The sequence below is a fragment of the Lolium rigidum genome, unplaced genomic scaffold (genome assembly GCF_022539505.1).
Source record: "Lolium rigidum isolate FL_2022 unplaced genomic scaffold, APGP_CSIRO_Lrig_0.1 contig_30536_1, whole genome shotgun sequence".
Taxonomy (NCBI): Eukaryota; Viridiplantae; Streptophyta; class Magnoliopsida; order Poales; family Poaceae; genus Lolium; species Lolium rigidum.
The window spans coordinates 239,985-262,192 of NW_025900146.1; the positions used below are offsets into that span (position 1 = coordinate 239,985).

General features: G+C 49.3%; 3 protein-coding genes across 3 annotated transcripts; 2 read left to right on the top strand and 1 right to left on the bottom strand.

The window, feature by feature from the left end:
• Positions 1 to 1,011: 1,011 nt before the first annotated feature.
• On the bottom strand, positions 1,012 to 12,421 carry LOC124680916 (mitotic checkpoint protein BUB3.3). The gene is made up of 9 exons (XM_047215933.1): positions 12,264 to 12,421; positions 11,860 to 11,990; positions 4,259 to 4,341; positions 3,653 to 3,907; positions 3,330 to 3,402; positions 2,892 to 2,972; positions 2,734 to 2,812; positions 2,009 to 2,109; positions 1,012 to 1,241 (listed from the first exon to the last, which is right to left on the bottom strand). The coding sequence occupies exons 1-9, from the start codon at positions 12,357 to 12,359 to the stop codon at positions 1,172 to 1,174; spliced, it is 969 nt and encodes a 322-aa protein (XP_047071889.1). The 5' UTR covers positions 12,360 to 12,421; the 3' UTR covers positions 1,012 to 1,171.
• Positions 12,422 to 15,603: 3,182 nt separating this feature from the next.
• Positions 15,604 to 16,500, top strand: LOC124680906 (acidic endochitinase-like). The gene has a single exon (XM_047215921.1). It carries the CDS (start codon positions 15,604 to 15,606, stop codon positions 16,498 to 16,500), a length of 897 nt encoding a protein of 298 aa, XP_047071877.1.
• A 4,106-nt stretch (positions 16,501 to 20,606) lies between these two features.
• LOC124680905 (acidic endochitinase-like) lies at positions 20,607 to 21,503 on the top strand. The gene has a single exon (XM_047215920.1). It carries the CDS (start codon positions 20,607 to 20,609, stop codon positions 21,501 to 21,503), a length of 897 nt encoding a protein of 298 aa, XP_047071876.1.
• Positions 21,504 to 22,208: the final 705 nt, after the last annotated feature.

Below are 22,208 nucleotides of genomic sequence, written 5' to 3' on the forward strand. Positions count from 1 at the left end.
GTCGCCGCTCCGCGCCCTCGCCTCCTTCGACGACGGCAACTTCAACAACGCCAAGCCCCTAGCAGCGCGCCGCGGCATCGTCCTGATGCAGCTCACCCCCCGCACCGTGGGGACCTGCCTCTTCGGCCTCTGCAACCCTATCACCGGCGAACGCCACGTTCTCCCACCTCTCCGGTGCTACAGCAACGTCCTGTACAGCTGCTACGCCATCATCACAGCCGCCGATGGCGACCTCGATGGGAAGCCGTCGTCCGGGCGCTTCGCGTTCTCGCAGCTGCTCCTCACCACCCTAACCACGAGTCATAAAGTAAACCTCCACTCGTACTCCACCGCCTCGCGCAGCTGGAGCGCGCACGCCATGTGTCGGGACAAACTCACCCGCCTCGGGCTCGTGGGCGAGACGTCAGCGACCGTTCACCGGGGCGCGGCTCACTGGCTGTGGATTAACCATGATGAAAACCTGCTGTACAAACTCAGCACGGAGGTGGGCAAACACCCATGCGTCCTCTCCTTCACAAAGCTCCCGCAGCTCCGCGTCGAGGCCTCGCCGCTCCTCTGCGTCAACGGAGATGGCCAACTCTCGATCGCCTGCTTGTATCCCATGCACCTGACTGTTTGGACCCAGCACGGAGAAGACGCTGCGTGGCTCCGCACTGCTGTGCTCAGACTTCCAATACCAGCAGCGCCCAACACACTACTCGAGAAGTGGCCGAGCTTCAACGGGGGACCGATGTTCGTGCTGCACAGGAGCAGCCCCGTCTCCAGCCTCGATCTGGACAAGAAGGTGGCGGAAAAGATCATGGACCATTCCTTGCTGCCCATATTCAGCAATATACTGGATCATACGAGGGCTGTGGCGTACAAGATGGACTTGGTGGAGTTCTTTCTGCTACACCTTGGTGGTCTATGCAGTGCTCGCCCTATAGAGTAGTTACACAAATAGGTTATTTATCTTTAATAAATCTCCTAACCATGGGCGAGACCCAAGTTTCTGTTGGGGAGCTGTGCCATTCAAATGGTCCTAACCTATGTAACAACAACAATAATTCCTAGACATACAAGAAATTACAACACTCTATCCAGCTCAATAAGGTTAGTGGAAAAGAATAGAATCTAATGCTAGGGGCATGTTTAGTTCCATTAGTTGTACAAGATTGGTAGATACTCGCTTCTAGTATGGAGGCTTTCCTTCGGAGTTCCGCAATGTTTCAATATATATCTGGTGCCCGTCCACCTCTATCCTGAAGAAACGGAAATATGAAGTGAACTGATTAGCGAAAGGGCCTTAAGGATCAACTTTTTGATTGAACGAGGAAAAACCATGATCACAGAAGTATGAAATCAAATGCCATGCCACTTCGTGAATCAAAACCATATTAGAGAGAGAAGTGAAAATGATAAAGCTTCTCCTTGCTTGTACAAATTCTGTCCATTGCAAGGGCGCATGTAGTAATCCACCGTAAACACAACATCAATGAATAAAAAGACACATTCGCGTAGCTACGATGTTGATCTGACAAATAACAATAGCACGAACCAAGAATAATTTTGTATGGAACAGACAGCAGTACCAAGACAGATACATAGCAACTATATGCATAGATTGATCAAAGTGCAGAGAACCCAGGTGGTAACAATATAGCAAAAAAGAGGAAGTGTTCCATTAACGAGATAGCAAGACCTATGTTTAGAGTAATTTTTCAGGTTGCAAACAAGTTCAACAAAGGGCGACGCAACAATTTTTGCAAGAACAAATGGACAAGTGCACACTGCACACCAAGCCTGAAAGTGCAAACATATCTATATCTCGTCCATGCAAATTTCATAGGTATAGTTTTTTCCATGCATATTCAGATATAGGTGAAGGCATGTGAATATGTCAATTATTTCAGCAGCAGTAGTTCAATGGTAGTTGTCGGTTGTCATGCCTTACAAACTTCATGATGAATCTAATGTTACCAATGATAAAAAAAGCAATAAGAATAGTTGCGATTTGGTAAACACTCACACTCTTTCTGCTCCTTGATGAGAACAGTTTGAAGCAACTGCTAAAAGTTGACCACTATAATTATACGCCATAGACACCACACTGCCCGAATAGCTAGGAAACTGCAGGGGTAAAATGATTATACTTTCAAGTTACGAATTGAAGAGCCGAAATAAAAGTACAGTACGTGATAGTAAAATCACGATGGAAAAAAGAAACTATCGCAAACAGGGCCCAAAACTCTACTTTTATGTTAAGTGGTAGCAGCAATCATGTAGCATGTACAATCTTAAGTCCAGAAGTTAAGCAAGTATTCAATACTTCAGAAACCTTTTGAAGCACTAATAAATAAGATTTCTGAACCAGATGTTTTTTTATAACAGTATATGAGAAACAACCCACCTCCTTCGGTTTGCAGAATATTATGTTTTGTAATGGTAGTTTTACATTTGTGTAACATATGTCTGATGTGTATGTAATATGTGAAATGGTCTTTAACTGTTCCATCAAAAAAAAATACTAATAGCCTAATAGGCATGCTACTCCTACCACGATGCTCATATTTCAGTCTATCCACGACAATTACTTAGCTGATAGACAGTATTTAGCAGGAGGGCCTATGGTAAGATGCTACACTTTCAAGAGACATAGCACGTTTAGTGAGTTCGCCACCCCATGAAACTACTTCCTTTCAGACCAAGCAGTCTATAATCAAGATGTAATTTTTAGGAAGCAGCAGCTATTACCTCAAGCAGCTTCTTTTTTGATAGAGCGTCCCAGACAATGGCATATCCTTCATTATCTCCAGTAACAAAAGCTTCCTTGCTGCCAACCAGAGCAAATAAATTCAGTTTCACTTTAACAAGCACTGTAGTAGAAAAATGTACTCATTTAAAGAACATACAGTGGATGAACTGCTATACTGTTTATGGGAACCAAACTGGATGTTCCATCTCCCGATCTTGGATGACATCGAAAAGTATATCTGCAAAAGCACAAGTCTCTGAATAAATTACAGAGATCATTGGTACTTTAGGTGCATCTACTTTGTTCTAGGACCTAGATTGGTTCCTCTATTTTAAAAATGCCATTTTGCTCGACAGTTGGCCTTTTCCTAACTAATCTACTCTAGCAAGAGATTACATGTAACATAAATACATAATCAACAATTTTGGCATAATTATTAGTCTTGTTGATTAGGATTTGATTACATTTTGCATGAACACAATATAAATACTTCCACAAGTAACAAGAGAAACCTATAATATCAACTATGAATTGTACATCATCCCCATGCAATAAACTGGGTAAAGAAGAGCAGAAAGGAAGTACCAAAACTAACCCCTTATCAGTGTCTACTCCATGGTCAAAATACTTCAATGCAACAGTTCCATCCATAGAGCCAGCCGCATAACCTAAGATAAAGTATGTATCCATTAATCAGATATCAAAAATATCTTTAGTCCAAAAGTAGCTAGTTAGATCAGCAAATAGCGCTCATTCAGGTCCTTAAGAATTCAATGGAGTGTATAGATCAACAGGCAATCGCCATGTAAACATTTCAAATTAAACTGGAGGAATTAAACTCAAACATCGTCTCCTTTTAGGATTTCACTTTGAACAGATACAACTAGCAACTCCTAAAGAGAAGTGAAATGTGCATACCCTTCAACTGTTCAGAAGAATGAAGGCATCGTATATGATGCTTCAAAGGGGAATCTTTTGCCTTAATCGGTCCTGTTAGATTCCTCATGTCATACCAGTAAACATCTCTCTCAACTGCAACTAATATATACATGCCACAGACTGAAAGTGATCCCACCACTGACTCTAACATTAAAGTGTTGTTAGGGTTTACACTTCTTGCGTTCGTGTCCCAGAAAAATAACTTCTTGTCAAGGCTACAAGTAATGAGTTGACCTGAAAAGAACATAACACTTACTATTAGCAAATACAATCTCCAATACATGACTAAATACATTAAGAAGCAATGTTGGTTGTTTCAATTTATGAAAAACTCAGTACATAGACATTTGATATCAATCAGTCAAGGTACAGTTGACAACTACAAACTATGATATCAAACTAAAACAACCCCTCACTCCGATCCCAGTGCTGCAGCTTGAATTGGGTTAAGAAAACTTAGGTTCGTAAAATAATTTTCTATTCAGTAAATGACAATACAATACACACTGTTTTATAAAGGTATCTGATGCTCCAGGGAAAACATACAAGAAATCAGACAGGAGATCATTTTGTACTGTCACTTACCAGTCGTCTGGGAGAACTCAGTGCTAACAACCACATCGTCATGCAGGCCCACTGTATCTTGAGCGCCTGAATGCAAATCATACCTAGAGATATTCCCAACAGCATAAATACTATGGCATGAAGCTCCCATATAAGATGGAGAAACCAGTAATAAGACATTGTTTGTTAGTGTAGCATGTTGAACGGCAGTGACTGAGGCACACCAAACTTTCCTAATTTGATTTGATGCGTACATTATAGTGTTAATGCAGAAATATTGTAAAAGCCAAAGCAATTTATCTGTTTGGGCTTGCTGGGTTGTAAAATTTTACTTCTGAATTTCCTGTAAGAGGTGAGTGTTGGAGTCGAAGTTGGTGGTTTTGAGACTTGACCTGGGGAAAGGGCTGAGGGTTGTTTTGAACTCTGTTGGTTATCAGTTCATGTTGATGAAAAAGGTCATCAGCCCGTGCATCTGCTTGATTTGCACGGGCTAGTTTTGGAGGACAACCATTCTAAAAACAATGGTTTGGTAACAACATGAACATGCAACTGCACGCACGCCCACATGTAACAATTTGAAATGTAGGAAAAGCATGTTACTTACACATCCTCGATATATCACTATTAGAAAACAGAATCTTTTAAAAATAAAAATAAAAGCATGTTCTTTTAGTAATTGGCATAAACATCATGTTATGGTCTATCCAGTGAGAGGCATAATGAAGCACTACTGCAGTATAGCAAATGCGACTCCACCTTTTATCAATACATATATCTTACAAGCTGGAATCTATGTGTTGAACCTATACATATTGTGCTTTCCTTAATAGATATAAGCATATACTAACAATAGGTGTCTCAGCTTTATCTCAATACGGATGTATCTCTAACTAAAATGTATCTAGATACATCCTCATCTAGACAAAAGTGAGACACTTATTTTTAGACGGAGGGAGTAAATACAATCGAATATATGACACCTCAACCATTACATGACATAAGCAGGTGGTTTTTTGTTTATTAACTTAACATGGGAATATCTGAATATGTTCATGTGGCCAAACAGATGATGTATTGGAGATAGAGAAGTGATCGCTTCATATTCTGAACACTAAGTGTATATCCATAAAACAGAAGGAATTCAACCGGGATTCATTCTATTTAACACCTTGGTGAAATTAAATATGTCTAATTGGATGGACTAGTGTTATGGTCGGTTTGACCTATACACGTAGGAAGCCCACTAGTGGCTAGTTATGGGCTTAGCCCAAGTAAATTAGGGGCTTAGCCCAAGTAAATTAGGGTTTAGAGGAGGCCGTCCTCCTATATAAACACTTGTATCCCTTCGAGATTAATCAGACAATATTCAGTATCATTACTGTCTCGTCTCCTGAAGGGAGACGGGAGACCCCTGCGCCCCTGCCGCACCAACCCTAGCCGCCGCCTTCTTCCTCCGCGACGGCGCCCAGCCGCCGGCGCCGAGCTCTCCAACCTCTCCGCCCTCACTTCCACCCATACAATCTCCGCCCTAGACCCGGTAGAACCCTAGCCCCTACCACTTTGGTATCAGATTGCCTAGGTCTTATGGGCTCCAACAGCCCTCCCGTCGACACCATCGCCGCCACGTCCGCCGCCGCCACCACCACCACTTCCGCCGCCATGACCGGCGCCCACGCGCTGCAGGGGGCCGCCGCCGCCAACGGAGACCAGGCCGCCGCCGTCCCCACGGGCCTCGACCTCCTGCCCGCTACTTTGGCGGACCTCGCCGACAGTCTCCGCGCCATCCGTTTCGAGCTCGCGGAGATCAAGGCCGGCCAGCACCCGCCGCCTCCACCGGCCGCCGTTCCGCCGCCACCCCCACCGGCCGCCGTTCCGCCGCCGCCCCCACCGGCCGCTGTTCCGCCGCCGCCTCCACCGCCCGCCTCCGCCGCCAGCAACGGTCGCCCCGCGTGGTGGCCGCCATCGCCCTCGCCAATTCCCACATGGATCGACGCGTCGCCCGTCTACACTCAGACTGCGGCGCGGACGACGGTTCAGCAGCCCGCCCACCCCTTTGGCGGTCCGGGCGGGTTTGCGGCCCCCTTCGCCGCGAGCACGTCCTTCAACCCGGGCCGCCAGGAGGGCGCCCCCGAGCTGGCACAGCAGCCGCCCCGCTTCACCAAGCTGGAGTTCGCCACCTACGACGGCGCCACCGATCCCCGAGCCGGCCGAACCGGTGTGAGCGGTTTTTCGGGGGCAGCGGACGCTCGGCGCCGACCGCACGTGGATCGCCTCCTATCACCTACGGGGCGCCGCGCGGACTTGGTACTACGCCCTCGAGCAGGACGAGGGCGGGATGCCGTCCCGGGAGCGCTTCCGCGACCTCGTGCCTCCGGCCGGTTTGGGCCGACCCTACGCGGAAGCCGCCTCGCCGAGCCGGGACGCCTCGCCTTCACCACCACGGTCCGAGACTTCGCCGATCGCTTTCGGGCGCTCGCGTGCCATGCCCCGGGCGTCTCGGCGCGGCAGCGCGCCGATCTCTTCGTCGGCGGCCTCCCCGACTACATCCGCGTCGACGTCGAGATGCGCGAGCTCGCGGACTGCGCGACGGCCATGTACTACGCACGGGCCTACGAGCAGCGCGCCATTGCCATGCGGCGGGTCTACGCGCAACGTGGCAGCGCTCGTCCCGCGCTCCGGCTCTGCTCCGACGGCCACCGCCCCGCCGCGCCCGCGCCGGCCGGCTGCGCCCGCGGGCCCTCCTGCGCCGACTCGCCCCTTCAAGCGGCCGACGGCCGCGGAGCAGCCTCGAGCGGCGCCGCCAGGGGTTGTGCTTCAACTGCGACGAGAAGTACGCGCCGGGCCACACGTGCGCCCGCCTCTTCTACCTGGAGACCGTCGACGACACCGACGTGGAGGCCCTCACCGCCGAGCTCGCGGCCGCCACCATCACTGAGGCCGGTGTCACGACCTACGCGCCGGTCGACGCGTCCGCCTTCGTCGTCTCTCTTCATGCTATGGCGGGCATCAAGACGGCCAAGACGATGCTGCTTCCGGTGACTATCAATGGGGAGCGTCTCACTGCGCTGGTGGACACGGGCTCGACGCACAACTTCCCGTCCAACACCGCCATGCGCCGCCTCGCTCTCCGGCCCGGCGGGATCGGAGAAGTACGGCGTCACCGTCGCCAACGGGGACCGCCTTACGTGCCGGGGCGTGGCGCGACGGGTTCCCGTGCTCGTAGGCGACGAGCCGTTCTCCATCGGCTCGCGTCGGCATCGACTTGGGCTGCTACGACTTCATCCTCGGCCTCGACTTCACGAGCACCTTAGGCCCCATCTCGTGGGACCTCGATGTGCCGACCCTCATCTTCCGGCGCGAGGGCGGCCGCCGTGTTCACCGGACGAGCTTGGGCAGCACCGGCGCATCCCCGCGGCTACACCCGATGGCCGCCGCGCTGGACGAGGCGCAACCGCTCCCGGCCGACTTACTTCGGCGAGCACGGCGACCTCTTCGATGAGCCGCGGGGCCTCCCTCCTCGCGGCCCTGCGACCACCGCATACACCTGCCGCCGAACACGGCGCCCGTCGCGGTGCGGCCGTACCGGTACCCCCAGCTGCGAAGGACGAGCTCGAGCGTCGGGTGGCGATCATGCTAGCACAGGGCATCATTCGGATTTCGACGTCGCCGTTCGGCGCCCTCGTGCTCCTTGTGCGCAAGGCCGACGGCACGTGGCGTTTCGCATCGACTTCCGCGCCCTCAACACCATCACGTCCAAGGACAAGTTCCCCATCCCCGTCGTGGATGAGCTCTCGGACGAGCTGCATGGCGCGCGCTTCTTCACCAAGCTCGACTTGCGCTCGGGCTATCATCGAGTGCGCATGCACCCGGACGACATCGCCAAGACGGCGTTCCGCACTCACCATGGCCACTACGAGTTTTTGGTGATGCCGTTCGGCCTCTCCAACGCGCCGGCGACCTTCCGAGGCCTTGATGAACGACGTGCTCAGCCCCTACTTACGCCGCTTTGTGCTTGTTTTCTTTGATGATATTTTGATCTACAGCGCATCCTGGGCGGAGCACTTGCAGCACGTGGCCATCATCTTCAACGAGCTTCGAGCGCATCGTCTTCATCTCAAGCGCTCGAAGTGCTCGTTTGGCACGACCTCCGTCGCATACTTGGGCCACGTCATCTCCGCCGACGGTGTCGCGATGGACGCGGACAAGGTCGCCGCCGTCGCCGCCTGGCCGACGCCCCAGTCGCCGCGAGCTCTTCGCGGATTTTTGGGCCTCGCGGGATACTACCGGCGGTACATCCAGGACTTCGGCCTCATCGCCGCGCCTCTCACGCGCCTGCTTCGCCGCGACGCCTTCTCTTGGGACGAGGAGGCGGCCACGGCCTTCGCCGCCCTGCAGCGGGCCCTCACGACGGGTCCCGTTCTTCAGATGCCGGACTTCGACGAGCCGTTTGTGGTGGACTGCGACGCCTCCGGCATCGGCTTCGGCGCCGTCCTTCACCAGGGCGAGGGGCCACTCGCTTTCTTCAGCCGCCCCTTCCCCGCGCGCCACCACAAGCTCGCCGCATATGAGCGCGAGCTGATTGGGCTGGTCCAGGCGGTGCGCCACTGGCGGGCGTATCTTTGGGGCCGAACATTCCGTGTGCGCACGGATCACTACAGCCTGAAGTTCTTGCTAGATCAGCGCCTCTCCACAGTGCCGCAGCATCAGTGGATCAGCAAGCTCTTCGGCTTCGACTTCACCGTCGAGTACCGCCCCGGCCGCCTCAACACAGTCGCCGACGCCCTGTCCCGCCGCGACATCGACGACGCCGTGGACGCGCCCACGATCGGTGCGGCCCTCTGCATCCACTCCGGACCATCTTTCGCCTTCATCGACGAGGTTCGCCGCGCTACTGCCGAGGCTGCGGATGCGCAGCAGCTGCGCCAGCGCCTGGCCGACGGCGAATTGGCCGCGCCATGGCGCCTGGACGAGGGACTACTCCTCCATGGGCGCCGCATCTTCGTGCCGGATCATGGAGACCTGCGCCACCAGGCCTTGTCCTTGGCACATTCCGCGAGTCACGAGGGCGTCCGGAAGACCCTGCACCGTCTCCGTGCTGATTTTTACATTCCGGGGGATGGCGTCCCGGTGCGAGGCCGGGTGCGGGCGTGTGTCACATGCCGGCGGAACAAGACGGAGACGCTCCGTCCGGCGGGCTTACCGCAACCGCCGGACGTGCCGTCCCAGTGTGGGCGGACATCTCCATGGACTTCATCGAGGGGCTGCCGAATGTTGGCGGCAAGTCCGTCATCCTCACGGTGGTCGACCGTTTCTCCAAGTACGCGCACTTCATCGCCCTCGGCCATCCCTATACGGCGGCGTCCGTGGCACGCGCCTTCTTCGACGGCATCGTTCGCCTCCACGGGTTTCCGTCCTCCATCGTCAGTGATCGTGATCCCGTGTTCACGGGTCACGTCCGGAGGGACCTCTTTGGGTTGGCGGGCGTGAAGCTCCGCATGAGCACGGCGTTTCATCCTCGGACGGACGGCCGGTCCGAGGTCGTCAACAAGATCATCGCCATGTACTCGCGCCGCATCACCGGGGATCGTCCACGAGCTTGGGTGGACTGGCTGGCGTGGGCCGAGTACTGCTACAACACGTCCTACCACTCCGCGCTGCACACTACTCCCTTTGAGGTGGTGTACGGGCGGCCACCGCCGGCGATGCTTCCATATGCGTCTGGTACGGCCCGTACTAATACGGCGGATGACCTGTTGCGTACCCGCGACGAGATACTGGCTGAGGCGCGCCAGCGACTTCTTCGAGCTCGGCGGTGGCTAGGAGGTACTATGATGCACATCATCGCGAGGCGGAGTTTGCGGTGGGCGGCCGGGTCCGGCTCCGCCTTCTTCACCGGACGACCCAGTCCTTGGACCCGCGCTCCCGGCGCAAGTTGGGCCCTCGTTACGCCGGTCCTTTCCGTGTGCTGGAGCGCATCGGCAAGCTCGCCTACCGTCTTGAGTTGCCTGCGGGTTCGCGCCTCCACGACGTCTTCAACGTCGGTCTCCTGAAGGCCTACCGGGGCGACCCTCCTTCTGCACCACCGGCTCTTCCACCTACTTCGGATGGGCGTCTCGAGCCTGCCCGGCGAGTGTGGCTCGCGTGTTGAAGGCCCGGCAGCGCCGTGGTGTTTGGCACGTCTTGGTGCATTGGACGAGCCTGCCCGAGGACGAGGCGACTTGGGAGAAGCTTGAAGATCTCCGCCGGCGGTTTCCGAAGTTCAGCTCGAGGACGAGCTGTTTGAGAAGGCGGGGAGAGATGTTATGGTCGGTTTGACCTATACACGTAGGAAGCCCACTAGTGGCTAGTTATGGGCTTAGCCCAAGTAAATTAGGGGCTTAGCCCAAGTAAATTAGGGTTTAGAGGAGGCCGTCCTCCTATATAAACACTTGTATCCCTTCGAGATTAATCGGACAATATTCGGTATCATTCATCGTCTCGTCTCCCGAAGGGAGACGGGAGACCCTCGCGCCCTCGCCGCACCAACCCTAGCCGCCGCCTTCTTCCTCCGCGACGGCGCCCAGCCGCCGGCGCCGAGCTCTCCAACCTCTCCGCCCTCACTTCCACCCATACAATCTCCGCCCTAGACCCGGTAGAACCCTAGCCCCTACCAACTAGACCCTCCAATTCCACTGTTTGCTCTAAACTCTTTCTCTTTTTTCTACCTACAGTTAGCATGCAGCAGGGCATCTTTAGAACTCTACAGATGAACTCACTGTTCCGCATGGTTTCATGCAAAGCATCCTTAGCAACAAGATAGTTGTGGGGAATTCTTAACAACTTTTCATATGCCGAAATGTCAATTCTCATGTGGGCACGGTACACGGTTGCTGAACATTGTTAATAAGCTGCAGTAGAAAGGCTAAGCCTGTTTTTGACAAACAAGATTACATTTATTGTTTCTATGATAGGCAAGACACAATTTTGAAATTTCTTTTCCTGAATATTACCCAAACAGATAGATAAAAAGAAAATAACATAAAAGTGACTCAAACAAACGTAATGCCAAGAAGGTGAAATGTGATTACATCTGTTTTTTTTCTATTTTTTTTTCATTTTCTTGTAAATGAAAAAATATGATTACATTTGCTTTTTCTAATCTTTTCCACTTTACATGTATACTTCTATGCTCTGTTTATGAATTTTCAAACTGATTATAGTTTCAAATACAATAGACAGATTTACGTCAACTAATTATAACTTCATAACTGTTTTAGGGTTAAAAAAACTATTACAAATGCGAATAAGATAATTTCTGTGATGCCCTGTTTGGCATGTTTCAAAGCTAATTGTAGTTATGCAGATTCGTCATTCCCATGTACTAGTATACGGATATGACACAAAGAATTCAACTGGGCTTCATTAAATCTAACACATGCCCAGCTGTGCTATGTAGACTCCCCATGCCTATAAGATAATTTATACGATGCCTTGTTTGTTTCAAAGCTAATTGTAGCTATGTATATTCCTCATGCCCATGTACTAGTATACGGACGTGACAGAAAGAATTCAATTTGGCTTCATTAAATCTAACACATGCCCAGTTAGTGGTGGCAATGCAGATTCCCCATGCCTAATTTTACCTTACTATGGATCCATCCGAAGCGCCAGCGAACGCCACAAACTCATCCTTGAAGCAGCAATCCAGAAGCGCCGCCTCCGAATTTGCTTCCAGCCGTAGCGTGGAGGCGTTCGCGTCATACAGCCGCAGCCCCTGCAGAACAAAATTCCGTGCGGGAACACTATGAGGCATCTCCTTGGCAAAGATAAACTGCCCTACTTTCGAATCAACTAAATGGATCCAAAGGGAAGGCAAGCTGAGATAAATTGCGCATGAGTTAAAGCGAATCTGCCCTAGAAATGTTCAAGAAAGCACACGCTAAGCAAACTGCGCCGTCCTCGAACCCAGACAAACCACAAGTAGAGGCAGGCTACAAAAAATGGCGAAGCCGCCGGAGATAACGATGGGGAGAGAGAGAGATCTCACCGAGTCCCAGGAGGAAACCATGAGGTTGTTAGAGGACGGCGCGAATCGAACCCTGGAGACGGCGCCGGCGCCAGACGCCAGCCCCCGCCTCCCCATCGAGCGGCCTTGGCAAGTAGGAGCGAGGAGTCGCTGGAGGGAGGGTTTGGGTCTTTTGTAGTTTTCCGGTGCGCTACCGAGAAGCTAGCGCCGCCGCCGCTTCTTGCCGCTATCCGTCCGCCGAGCAGCTTGCCGCGGCGTACCTCGACAGCGGAAGGCGGATAGGCGCGGCGGAGAACGCGGAGAAGCTGCGCCGCCGCTGGCCTCGGTGCGTCCCTCGAGCAGGGGTGGAGGCGACGGAGCAGGCGGAGGTTGGGGATGAACGCGGCGGGGGAAGGGGGTGAGCGGGCGCCGGCGCGTCGGGGAAATTTGGGCGCGGGGTGAGATTTTTTTCTTCTTTAGAAATTGCTCTCTCTCTTTTTTTTTTTTTTTTGAGGGGAAGAAATTGCTCAATTTGATGCATTGCCAGTTTGCCACGAGTAGTTGTTAGAGTTGTTATTGGGCTTTCAATCTGCAAAGTATGGACTTCTGGATAATTTTGAACTGTACATTGTAAACTAGTCATTTTTTTTCCTAAGGTACATATATTTGAATTTTGGTAGTCGGAATTTTGAACTGCAAAGTACGACGGGTCTTCAGGTCCTTCACACAGAAACCAAAGGCATCAAAACCAATGGAACAAAAAAATCACGAGTAAACTTACGAATAGAGAGCAACTTACGGACTGGGTGCGAAAAGAAGACTTAAGCGTGGAGTGGCCAGAGGACGAGATGGAAATGGTGTGGCCGTTCCCAACCGTGACACTATGTGGACGAGAAAGTTTCGTGGGAAGAGAAATTCTACCATCACCGCCCTGTTGCAAGGCAAGGTTGTTCAACGCAACGATCGGACCGGAGGTGTCCCAAGTTGATGAAGCAGGCGACAACATCGTAGATTGGCAAAGTGGCACGGTCATTGTTATGTATGCCTAGTGGCGGGGGCCGAGGATAACTTGCACGTTGGGGGCACGCCACTGCCCAGCAGCTGGGGAGAAGCACACCCAAGGGCCCACATGGTTAGTCGCGCGGGAAGGGCGCCTCCTGCTTGGCACCGGTCTTGGTCTTGGGCTTGTAGACTGTAGTAGGGCTTGGACTTTCCGGAGGTCGAGGAGTCACCGGGGCAAGCAGTGCCACTGCATGGCGGTGGTGAGGGACGAGTCCGGGCGACGAGCGCCGTCGATGCAGCGTTGGTTGGCTTGTTGCATCTCCTCCATGTGAAGCATGTTGCAGACGCAGAAGAAGGACGACATAGGCTCCGTCATGGAGATGATGGAGGTGTACCGTCGGACGAGGCCGCAGAGGGTGTTGAGTACGAGGGCACGGACCGAGATAGGCGAGTCGTTATCGGCGAGACCATCGGAGATCCTCTTCTGGAGACGATAGTACTCGATGATGGACAACTCACCCTGGACGAGCTGACGGAAGTCATTGTCCAGGTAGATGGCATCGTTGGCCTTGTTGGCGAAGAAGAGCTCGAGGGCCGCGAGCCATAGTTGACGTACAGTTTATCTCTGGCGAGGACCATGTCGGCAACGTCCTCATCAATGGCGGAGTGGAGGAGGTTCAACACGGTGTAGTCGTCGGCGGACCACGCAGCGTCGGTGGGTGTGGTGGCGATCGTGTCGTCGACGTGCCCGAGGAGGCCAACACGGCCAAGGGAGGCACACATGTAGGTCGTCCTCTTTGTGTAATTCTCAGGTTGGAATGAGAGGACCACGAGGGTAACATGGCGAGGGGCTCCGCCGGGAGGAACGGCGTTGGCTGATGTAAACACAAGGGCGTCGGTGGTGGCGTTGAGGAAGCCTTGGCTAGTGGTCATTACTAGCAGTGGAAGGGGTGTAGATTAGATCGGTGTAGGGTTTTTAAGCAGATACCATGTAGAAACATGAGAGAAAGTGTTGGGAGAAGCCTCCCACGTGTAGTGACATGGGATTCCAGGGTTTATGTTAGGCTCAAGACCAATTAAGATTATGTTGCAAGGAGGTTACAATGCCTAATATATGTGCAATCTACCCTAACAGATTCACATTTTTTCGAGTGGAGCAACCCAAGGGGTCGAGAGGCAGACACGCCTCACGTGCACCTCGAACCAAAAGTTGTGTTCATTTTTTCAAGCTGAAGCTTGTCCACTATCTACATAGTATTGTTGACCAGGTGGAGGTTAAGGGAGACTTGTATCCTTAACCGGAACACGGATTTGCAGCACCCGAGCTTCGGTTTCTCTATATTTGTTCTTTGTAAATGTACTTTTAAGTTTTGAAAAATCATTTCGTGAATGCATACACATGTATTGGATATTGTTGCAAAGTTTCGCTAGAAACTGCACTGCATTTTGAGCAGCAAAAAATAAAATTCGTTGTATATAAGACTATAAAACACTTCTTTTTGTTAGAAATTTGTCGTTTTTTTGTGGCCCAAAGTACAATGTATTTTTTCCGGTAGTGCATATATGTAATTGCAGATTTTTTTAGAGTTCTAGAGATGTCTTTTTAAAAAATTTCAAATATAGGGAGCACTGGAGCTCGGGTGCTGCTACCAGTTTTGCGTTTAACGGGCACAATATATTTCCTGAAGTTGAATTAGGAACATTTTTTAGTAGAGTAGTACGTTTACAAGCAAGGAGAATGTGAATGGTACCTCAGATTCAGGACTCGCACCTACTAGTTGATGATTTTTTTGACTTGCGAGTTATGACTGCCATGGCTTCGGAAACTTTTTGCGACACTGGAACGAACTGACAACTTCGCCGAACTACACAGAACAAATAAATTGGTCTCTTGAATGATTAGTGGCATACGTGTATGTAGTCTATGCACTTTCAAATACAACTTCATTCGTACTACCGTAAGCACTTTCCTACTCGGCAGTCTGAGTACGCATCTCAAACATTAACGTAGCGTTAAATCTACTTGGTACTGTAACTTTTTGTGTGAGGCCAGAGCTCAGTTCCATCTCCAGTACACAGCTGGAGTACACCTTTTTTTTTTAATTCTATACCGGTGCCTTGCACGCTATTCTGTTCAATTAGAGCAAAATCACGAACTACGTCGCCGTTAATTCGAAGCTGCTGCAGCAGAACACATTCACATGTGCCCGGCAAGCCACGCAGGAGCATAAACAATACGAGTAGAAAATTTCACACTCAAGTCCCCTCGTATATAAGCCGACCCTCTGAGCCTAAACTGATCATAGGCAGCAAACACAACAACATACTACCATTTGAAAACACCAACAAAGAAGAGAGAAGAGTGTAATAGTGCCCAACAATGGCTAATAGATCACCTCTGCTGCAACTGCTGGTGGTGGTAGCAGTGGCCGCTGCGCAGTTTCTCAGGGCGGAAGCCGGCGGCATTTCCATCTATTGGGGCCAGAATGGTGGCGAGGGCACATTGGCTGAGACCTGTGCCACCGGCAACTACAAGTTTGTCAACATTGCCTTCCTTTCCGCCTTCGGCAATGGCTTGTCGCCGGTCATCAACCTGGCAGGCCACTGCGACCCGACAAACAACGGTTGCGCCAGCCAGAGCTCCGACATCAAGGCGTGCCAGAGCAGCGGCGTCAAGGTCATGCTCTCTATCGGTGGTGGAGCAGGCGATTACTACCTCAACTCATCCCAGGATGCCAAGAATGTTGCCACATACCTCTGGAACAACTTCTTGGGAGGTAAGTCATCTTCGCGGCCTCTTGGTGACGCAGTTCTCGATGGCGTTGACTTTGACATTGAGGGAGGCACACCCCTGCATTGGGATGATCTTGCGAGATACCTGAAAGGGTATAGCAACTCCGGCAGGAGAGTGTACCTGACCGCCGCACCACAGTGCCCTTTCCCTGATGCTTGGGTAGGCGGCGCTCTCAACACTGGCCTCTTTGACTATGTATGGGTGCAGTTCTACAACAATGCTCCTTGCCAGTATAGTTCAGGTAGCACTTCCAGTCTTGCGGATTCATGGAAGCAGTGGTTGACAATTCCGGCAAAAAAGATCTTCCTCGGCCTCCCGGCCTCGCCCGAGGCGGCTGGGAGCGGGTTCATCCCAACTAATGATCTAAAATCAGATGTTCTCCCATTGATCAAGGGTGCAGGGAAGTATGGAGGGATCATGTTGTGGTCCAAGTACTATGATGACCAGGATGGCTACAGTTCTTCAGTGAAGAATGATGTTTGAGAGGGTTGGTGTACCCTAAGCTACTTCCTTGTGTAGTGTGAGGATATTTTTCTCCATTTCTATTGTGGCTTCTTAGTACCTCTATGAGTCTTGCACATATAATATAAATAAAAGCACATTCTACTTTTACCTTTCAGATTTGAACCTTAACATCTTTGTGCTACTTTCCATGAGCTATGTGGCTTTGTGCAACATAATTTTCATCCGTCTAAAGAGAGAGGATAGATTGGACTGACTATCGGGATTGTAATGTCACTCACATTTAATTAATACAATCTCGTTTCCCCACAACAAAAAATACGTGTGTGCAAGCACACACACACATGCACACACCAACCCCAGAGTAGGGTATTTGTTCCAAAAGAAAAACTCAATAAAATTTGGTCAAGAACACAATTTTCATTTGAGTGGATAACAAAGTTGAAGTCTCTCTTGCCAAGAGGAAATCCTAGCGTCAGTGCCGAAATCCCAACCTCAGCAACTCAATCCGTGTTGCTGCCGACTACCCAGATTCGGAGGCATCGGGCCCAACACTGAAGATGCCTAGGGGCCTAATTCGGTCGCAGTGTCATTTGGTCCAATACCAAGGGTGCATAAGCACGTTTTTGGGGTGGCACAGGGTTGTCCTCGGGGTGCAGTCAAGGTGTCGGGGTTTTCCCTGGTAGCGTGGGTGGGAGTCGTTCTTGGGTGGTAGGTTGGCGGTGGTGTTTGGTTCTTTGTTCCAACCGTTGCGGTGTGTGTACCTTGATTCCGGCAGCAACGAGAATAAGCAACCCTCTGTGCTGCTCCTAGTGTTCCGTTGTCTAGATGAGAGTGCATGGAGCCCATATGTGTGGTTTTGGTAATTAATGACAATCTCTATGACTAATGATTTCATTGGGTTATATTTGAAGGGATTTTCCTTCGGCAATACTTGAAGACCATGTGTTGGATTTGAAGTTCTATGCCATCAAGATAAGGATATGCATTGATTTCTGAAGATGAAGTTCTTGTGTGGAACTCAAATTTACTCATGCTCTAGCTTATGTGTTAATTCACGGAGGACCAAAATCTTGATAAATGATAGCTAGTGAAAAATTCAAGATATGGATTCAAGTCATGACCATGGAGGACTCACGTGTTTAGACATAGTTGATCAAGACTTAAGCATGCAATAAAGTGAATAACTCATTATCTATCTCAAGAGAGTATGATAGACCATGAAGAAGATCAAGTAATGACCAAAGTAAGGTTCACCTTGTAATCCGATTAATGGTCATGTCTTGATGAATTAATATTAAGTGAAGATTTCACTATTGCTTGCAAGAAACGCCATCACAATGAAGAGGGAAGCAAAGATACAAGAGACCAAGACCAAGTGCACAGAATTATTATCTTCAAGTTGGTCAACACACAAATATAAATGATGTCCCGCATGGGATCAAGTGATCTAGCTGAATGGTGCAAGCAAACGTGAAATTCACTTTGTAAAACAACTCATAATATATGTGATTGGTAGTTCTATGTGGGTTAGGTATATTTCCCATGGTATAGCATCAAAAGGAAGATCTCATTTAGCCCATGCGACAATGACATTAGGTGGTGATTGTTATCAATCTTGAGAAGTGGAAGTCTGGAGGAATCATATGCTTGAATAATTTCACCCTTTGGTGATAATGGACATGTGAATATTTGCTTAAGTGAAGCTTTCCCATAGTGATTATGCTAGAGAAAATTATCATTCTTCACCGAACAACAATAATCAAGTGTTGTGTTTCGTCCACTGTTCTACTAATCGGCCGGGATACCGATTTATCGGCCGATTTATCGTGAATCGGGTGGTAACCGATAAGATTTTAGCAAATCGGCCAGTTTATCGCTCCACCGATATTTCGGCCGATTTCTGCGTCAGAGCCGATATTTCGCTCGATTTTCACTCTCATGGCCGATATTTCGGCTGATTGTCAATGAAATTTCAATGACATTTGGTATGGCAGTCGATACTTTCATCCTATGATTTTGTAGAATTGTGCATTAGCTCTAATTTTTCATTATTATTGATTCAAATGCAAGGAATCAATGTAATACATATGTGCAATGTTTAAATATTTTTTTTTTGCATAGCATATTATAGAAAATTTAGTGTCAAAAATTAGGATTTACTAAAAAAATAAGCCAATAAATGGCTGACCGATAAAATCGATTAATCGACCGATAAGCGATTAATCACAACTCTGTAAAATCTTTAGGAGGAAGAAAATAAAATAGAAAACTATACATTTAGTACAATCTGTTCCATCCTCAAGTTCATAAAATAACTTCCTTGTAACATTTTTTTACTTGTTTTAGAAGGAAGAAAATAAAATACATTGTTTTACTTGTAACAACTCTATAAAATCTTTAGAAGGAAGAAAATAAAATAGAAAACCATTCATTTAGTACAATCTGTTCCATTCGCAAGTTCATAAATTAACTTCCTTGTAACATTGTTTTACTTACCTCCTATGTTAATTGTTGTAGTTAAGCCCATCGTGGTTACAGAAATTAAACTCGCTACGCTATTACTCCTGCTCAAGGTTTTGGATACCGGTTTCAAAAAATTCTCAGAGGGGACTGGGATTTCCGGTAACCATGGTTACCGGAGATAACCGGTCAAATACCGCACGAGATTCTCAAACAAAATTCGAATTTCAAACTAAAAAATATCTAAATATTTGAAAAATAAGTTTTGAAGGAGAAAGAAGTGAAAGATTCGGACAAATGAATTGGGGCATGGGGTTATAGTGGAGAGAGAACACATACTGTTTAGTTTGGACAAACGAATCAGTTTAAATTCAAACCAAATTTAAATGGAATGAGATTTTTTGGCCGATAAATTTATTTACCGGAGGGGGCTGAGAATTCCGGTTACCGGCCGGTAACCACGGTATTTCATCCGGTAACCAAATCCCTGCTCCTGCTATAAAAAAAAAACCAACCATGCCTACATTGCAGACAACACACAAAACCATATTTACCCCCTTTAGGCATACACTCAGCCAAAAGTTTCAGTGTTTAGAAATGGCTCGCCTCGGGGTGTTCTTGGTTCTCGTCCTCGTGGCCGCAGCGAGGATCACAACTAGTCATGGTGGCCGTGCTTTGAGTACCGAAAGGAGCGCGAGCCGTATCTTGGTGGTGGCCGAGCCTCCATCGACGTGGGATATGGCGGCGCTCCGCAGCCTCTTCCCGAGGGTTAACACGGCGGATGGGCCCGTGGCATCCTACTACCAGCGAGCTGACCAAGACTACAAGGTGCCCGTCACTGGGTTCTAGATCGGCCATATGGTCTGCATATTATTTTTGAACTATTCGTTTCTACATGCAAAGTGTGCAACTTTCCTAACGGCTCTCACAGTACTACTACCCTGAATAATGATATATCCATCTAATAATTCCATCCTTACTTCGTTGTAAAAATGTCTCATAGAGTCATAGGGGATCAGCTTTACTAGCAGCACGTTTCTTTCGTAGTACTATATGGGAAATGGAACTCCCTGATTTCTCAGGTATGCGCGACATGGTGCAATGCGAATCTTCTTAACGCATGTCAGGCTTTAATATAGATGCCGTCGATATAACGAGGTCAACACATACGAACGATAGCGATGAGCTTTCTGCAAGAATTAGTAACCTTGATTTGGCACATGACGATCTAAACAATTTCTTCCATCATCGTTAGCAAAATCTTCGTGCAGGTCCCTTTTTTGTGTTAGGCCAGATACATATGTTGATATTTTATTGAACCGATTTGCAACTGGAAAGTAGCCAAGCAGGCATATGTGATTAAAGCTCAATGCCATCTCCAAAACAGAGCGGAGTACACCTTTTCTTACTCCATACAGGTGCCTTGCACGCTATTCTGTTCAAATAGAAAAAAATCACGAACGCCGTCGCCGTTAATTCGAAGCTGCAACGAAATACAGTCATATGTGTTCTTTCATCCACGCAGGGGCATAAACAATAGGAGTAGAAAACCTGATCTCACTCCAACTCCCTCTGCATATATAAAGCCAACCTCCCGAGCCCAGACTAATAACACACAGCAAACACAAACAACATACCATCATTTGAGTACACCAAAAGAGGAAATGGCTAACACAGCATCTCTGCTGCAACTGCTGGTCGTGGTGACAGTAGCCACTGCACAGATTCTCGGGTCGGAAGCCGGCGGCATTTCCATCTATTGGGGCCAGAATAGTGGCGAGGGCACACTCGCGGACACCTGTGCCACCGGCAATTATAAGTTTGTCAACATCGCCTTCCTTCCCGTCTTTGGCAATGGCCAGTCCCCAGTACTTAACCTGGCAGGCCATTGCGACCCGACCAACGGTGGTTGCGCCAGCCAGAGCTCCGACATCAAGGCGTGCCAGAGCAGTGGCGTCAAGGTCATGCTCTCAATCGGTGGTGGAGCAGGCGACTACTACCTCAACTCATCCCAGGATGCCAAGAATGTTGCGACATACCTGTGGAACAACTTCTTGGGAGGAAAGTCATCTTCGCGACCTCTCGGTGATGCAATCCTCGATGGAATCGACTTTGACATTGAGGGTGGCACACCTCTGCATTGGGATGATCTTGCGAGGTACCTGAAAGGGTATAGCAACTCCGGAAGGAGAGTGTACCTAACTGCCGCACCACAATGCCCTTTCCCTGATGCCTGGGTAGGCGGCGCCCTCAACACCGGCCTCTTTGACTATGTGTGGGTTCAATTCTACAACAACGCTCCCTGCCAATATAGTTCAGGAAGCACTTCAAGTCTTGAGGATTCATGGAAGCAGTGGTTGACAGTTCCAGCGAAGCAAATCTTCCTTGGTCTCCCGGCCTCGCCCCAGGCGGCTGGGAGCGGGTTCATCCCAGCTGATGATCTGAAGTCAGATGTTCTCCCATTGATCAAGACTTCAGGGAAGTACGGAGGCATCATGTTGTGGTCGAAGTACTATGATGATCAGGATGGCTACAGCTCTTCGGTGAAGAGTGACGTTTGAGAGGGTTGCTTTACTTGTAATTTACTTCCATGTCTTGTGTGAGGATTTTTATTTATTTCCGTGTGGCTTGTTAGTAATCATGGGTTACTCGATTGTTGTATAAAGTTTTAACAAGAATATATTCCACTTTTTACCTATTAGATTTGAACCTTAACATATATGTGCTACTTCCCTTGTCCTATGTGGCTCTCTGCGACATAAAGCCTTGGCTACCGGAGATATTTTTTACAAGTACATGATATCAACTCCTATTTTTCTGAAGCACATTTTATTCCATCACAACTCCCCCAATTGTCTTCTTCAACTCCCAGTGTGGTATACGACTATATGTGTCTGAACTCCTCCGACAAAGAGAATACAAGTGTACAATTTTGTTCACAACATTATTATTAATGACTATTCGTGCAAGGTTTTTTTTCGAGGTGGAATATTTGTGCAAGTTAAAATTTCAATACCTTTCGAAATGTCAAAGAATGATGGCATAAGAGAAAACAAATATTTTCAAATATGTGTTTTTTGTAATAATACAGGGGATCCACTTTGGCTACTAGTCAAGTCGTGGCATTTGGTGTACGTACACCCGTGTAGCTGCTGTGCTGTACAAGAGGCCATACCTCTCTGCCTGCCGCCCTGTACAATCTGGACACGCACACAAACTAATCAATGGCAGAAGCAGTAGCAGCACTGTTGATAGTACCGGCCGAA

Coding starts and splice junctions, on each gene's coding strand:
- LOC124680916 (XM_047215933.1), bottom strand. CDS start 12,359: ATGGGGAGGCGGGGGCTGGCGTCTGGCGCCGGCGCCGTCTCCAGGGTT. Junction 3,908..4,258: donor TGAGTTCTCCCAGACGACTG/GTAAGTGACAGT, acceptor TGTTCTTTTCAG/GTCAACTCATTACTTGTAGC. Junction 2,973..3,329: donor GGAGTAGACACTGATAAGGG/GTTAGTTTTGGT, acceptor GTGCTTTTGCAG/ATATACTTTTCGATGTCATC.
- LOC124680906 (XM_047215921.1), top strand. CDS start 15,604: ATGGCTAATAGATCACCTCTGCTGCAACTGCTGGTGGTGGTAGCAGTG.
- LOC124680905 (XM_047215920.1), top strand. CDS start 20,607: ATGGCTAACACAGCATCTCTGCTGCAACTGCTGGTCGTGGTGACAGTA.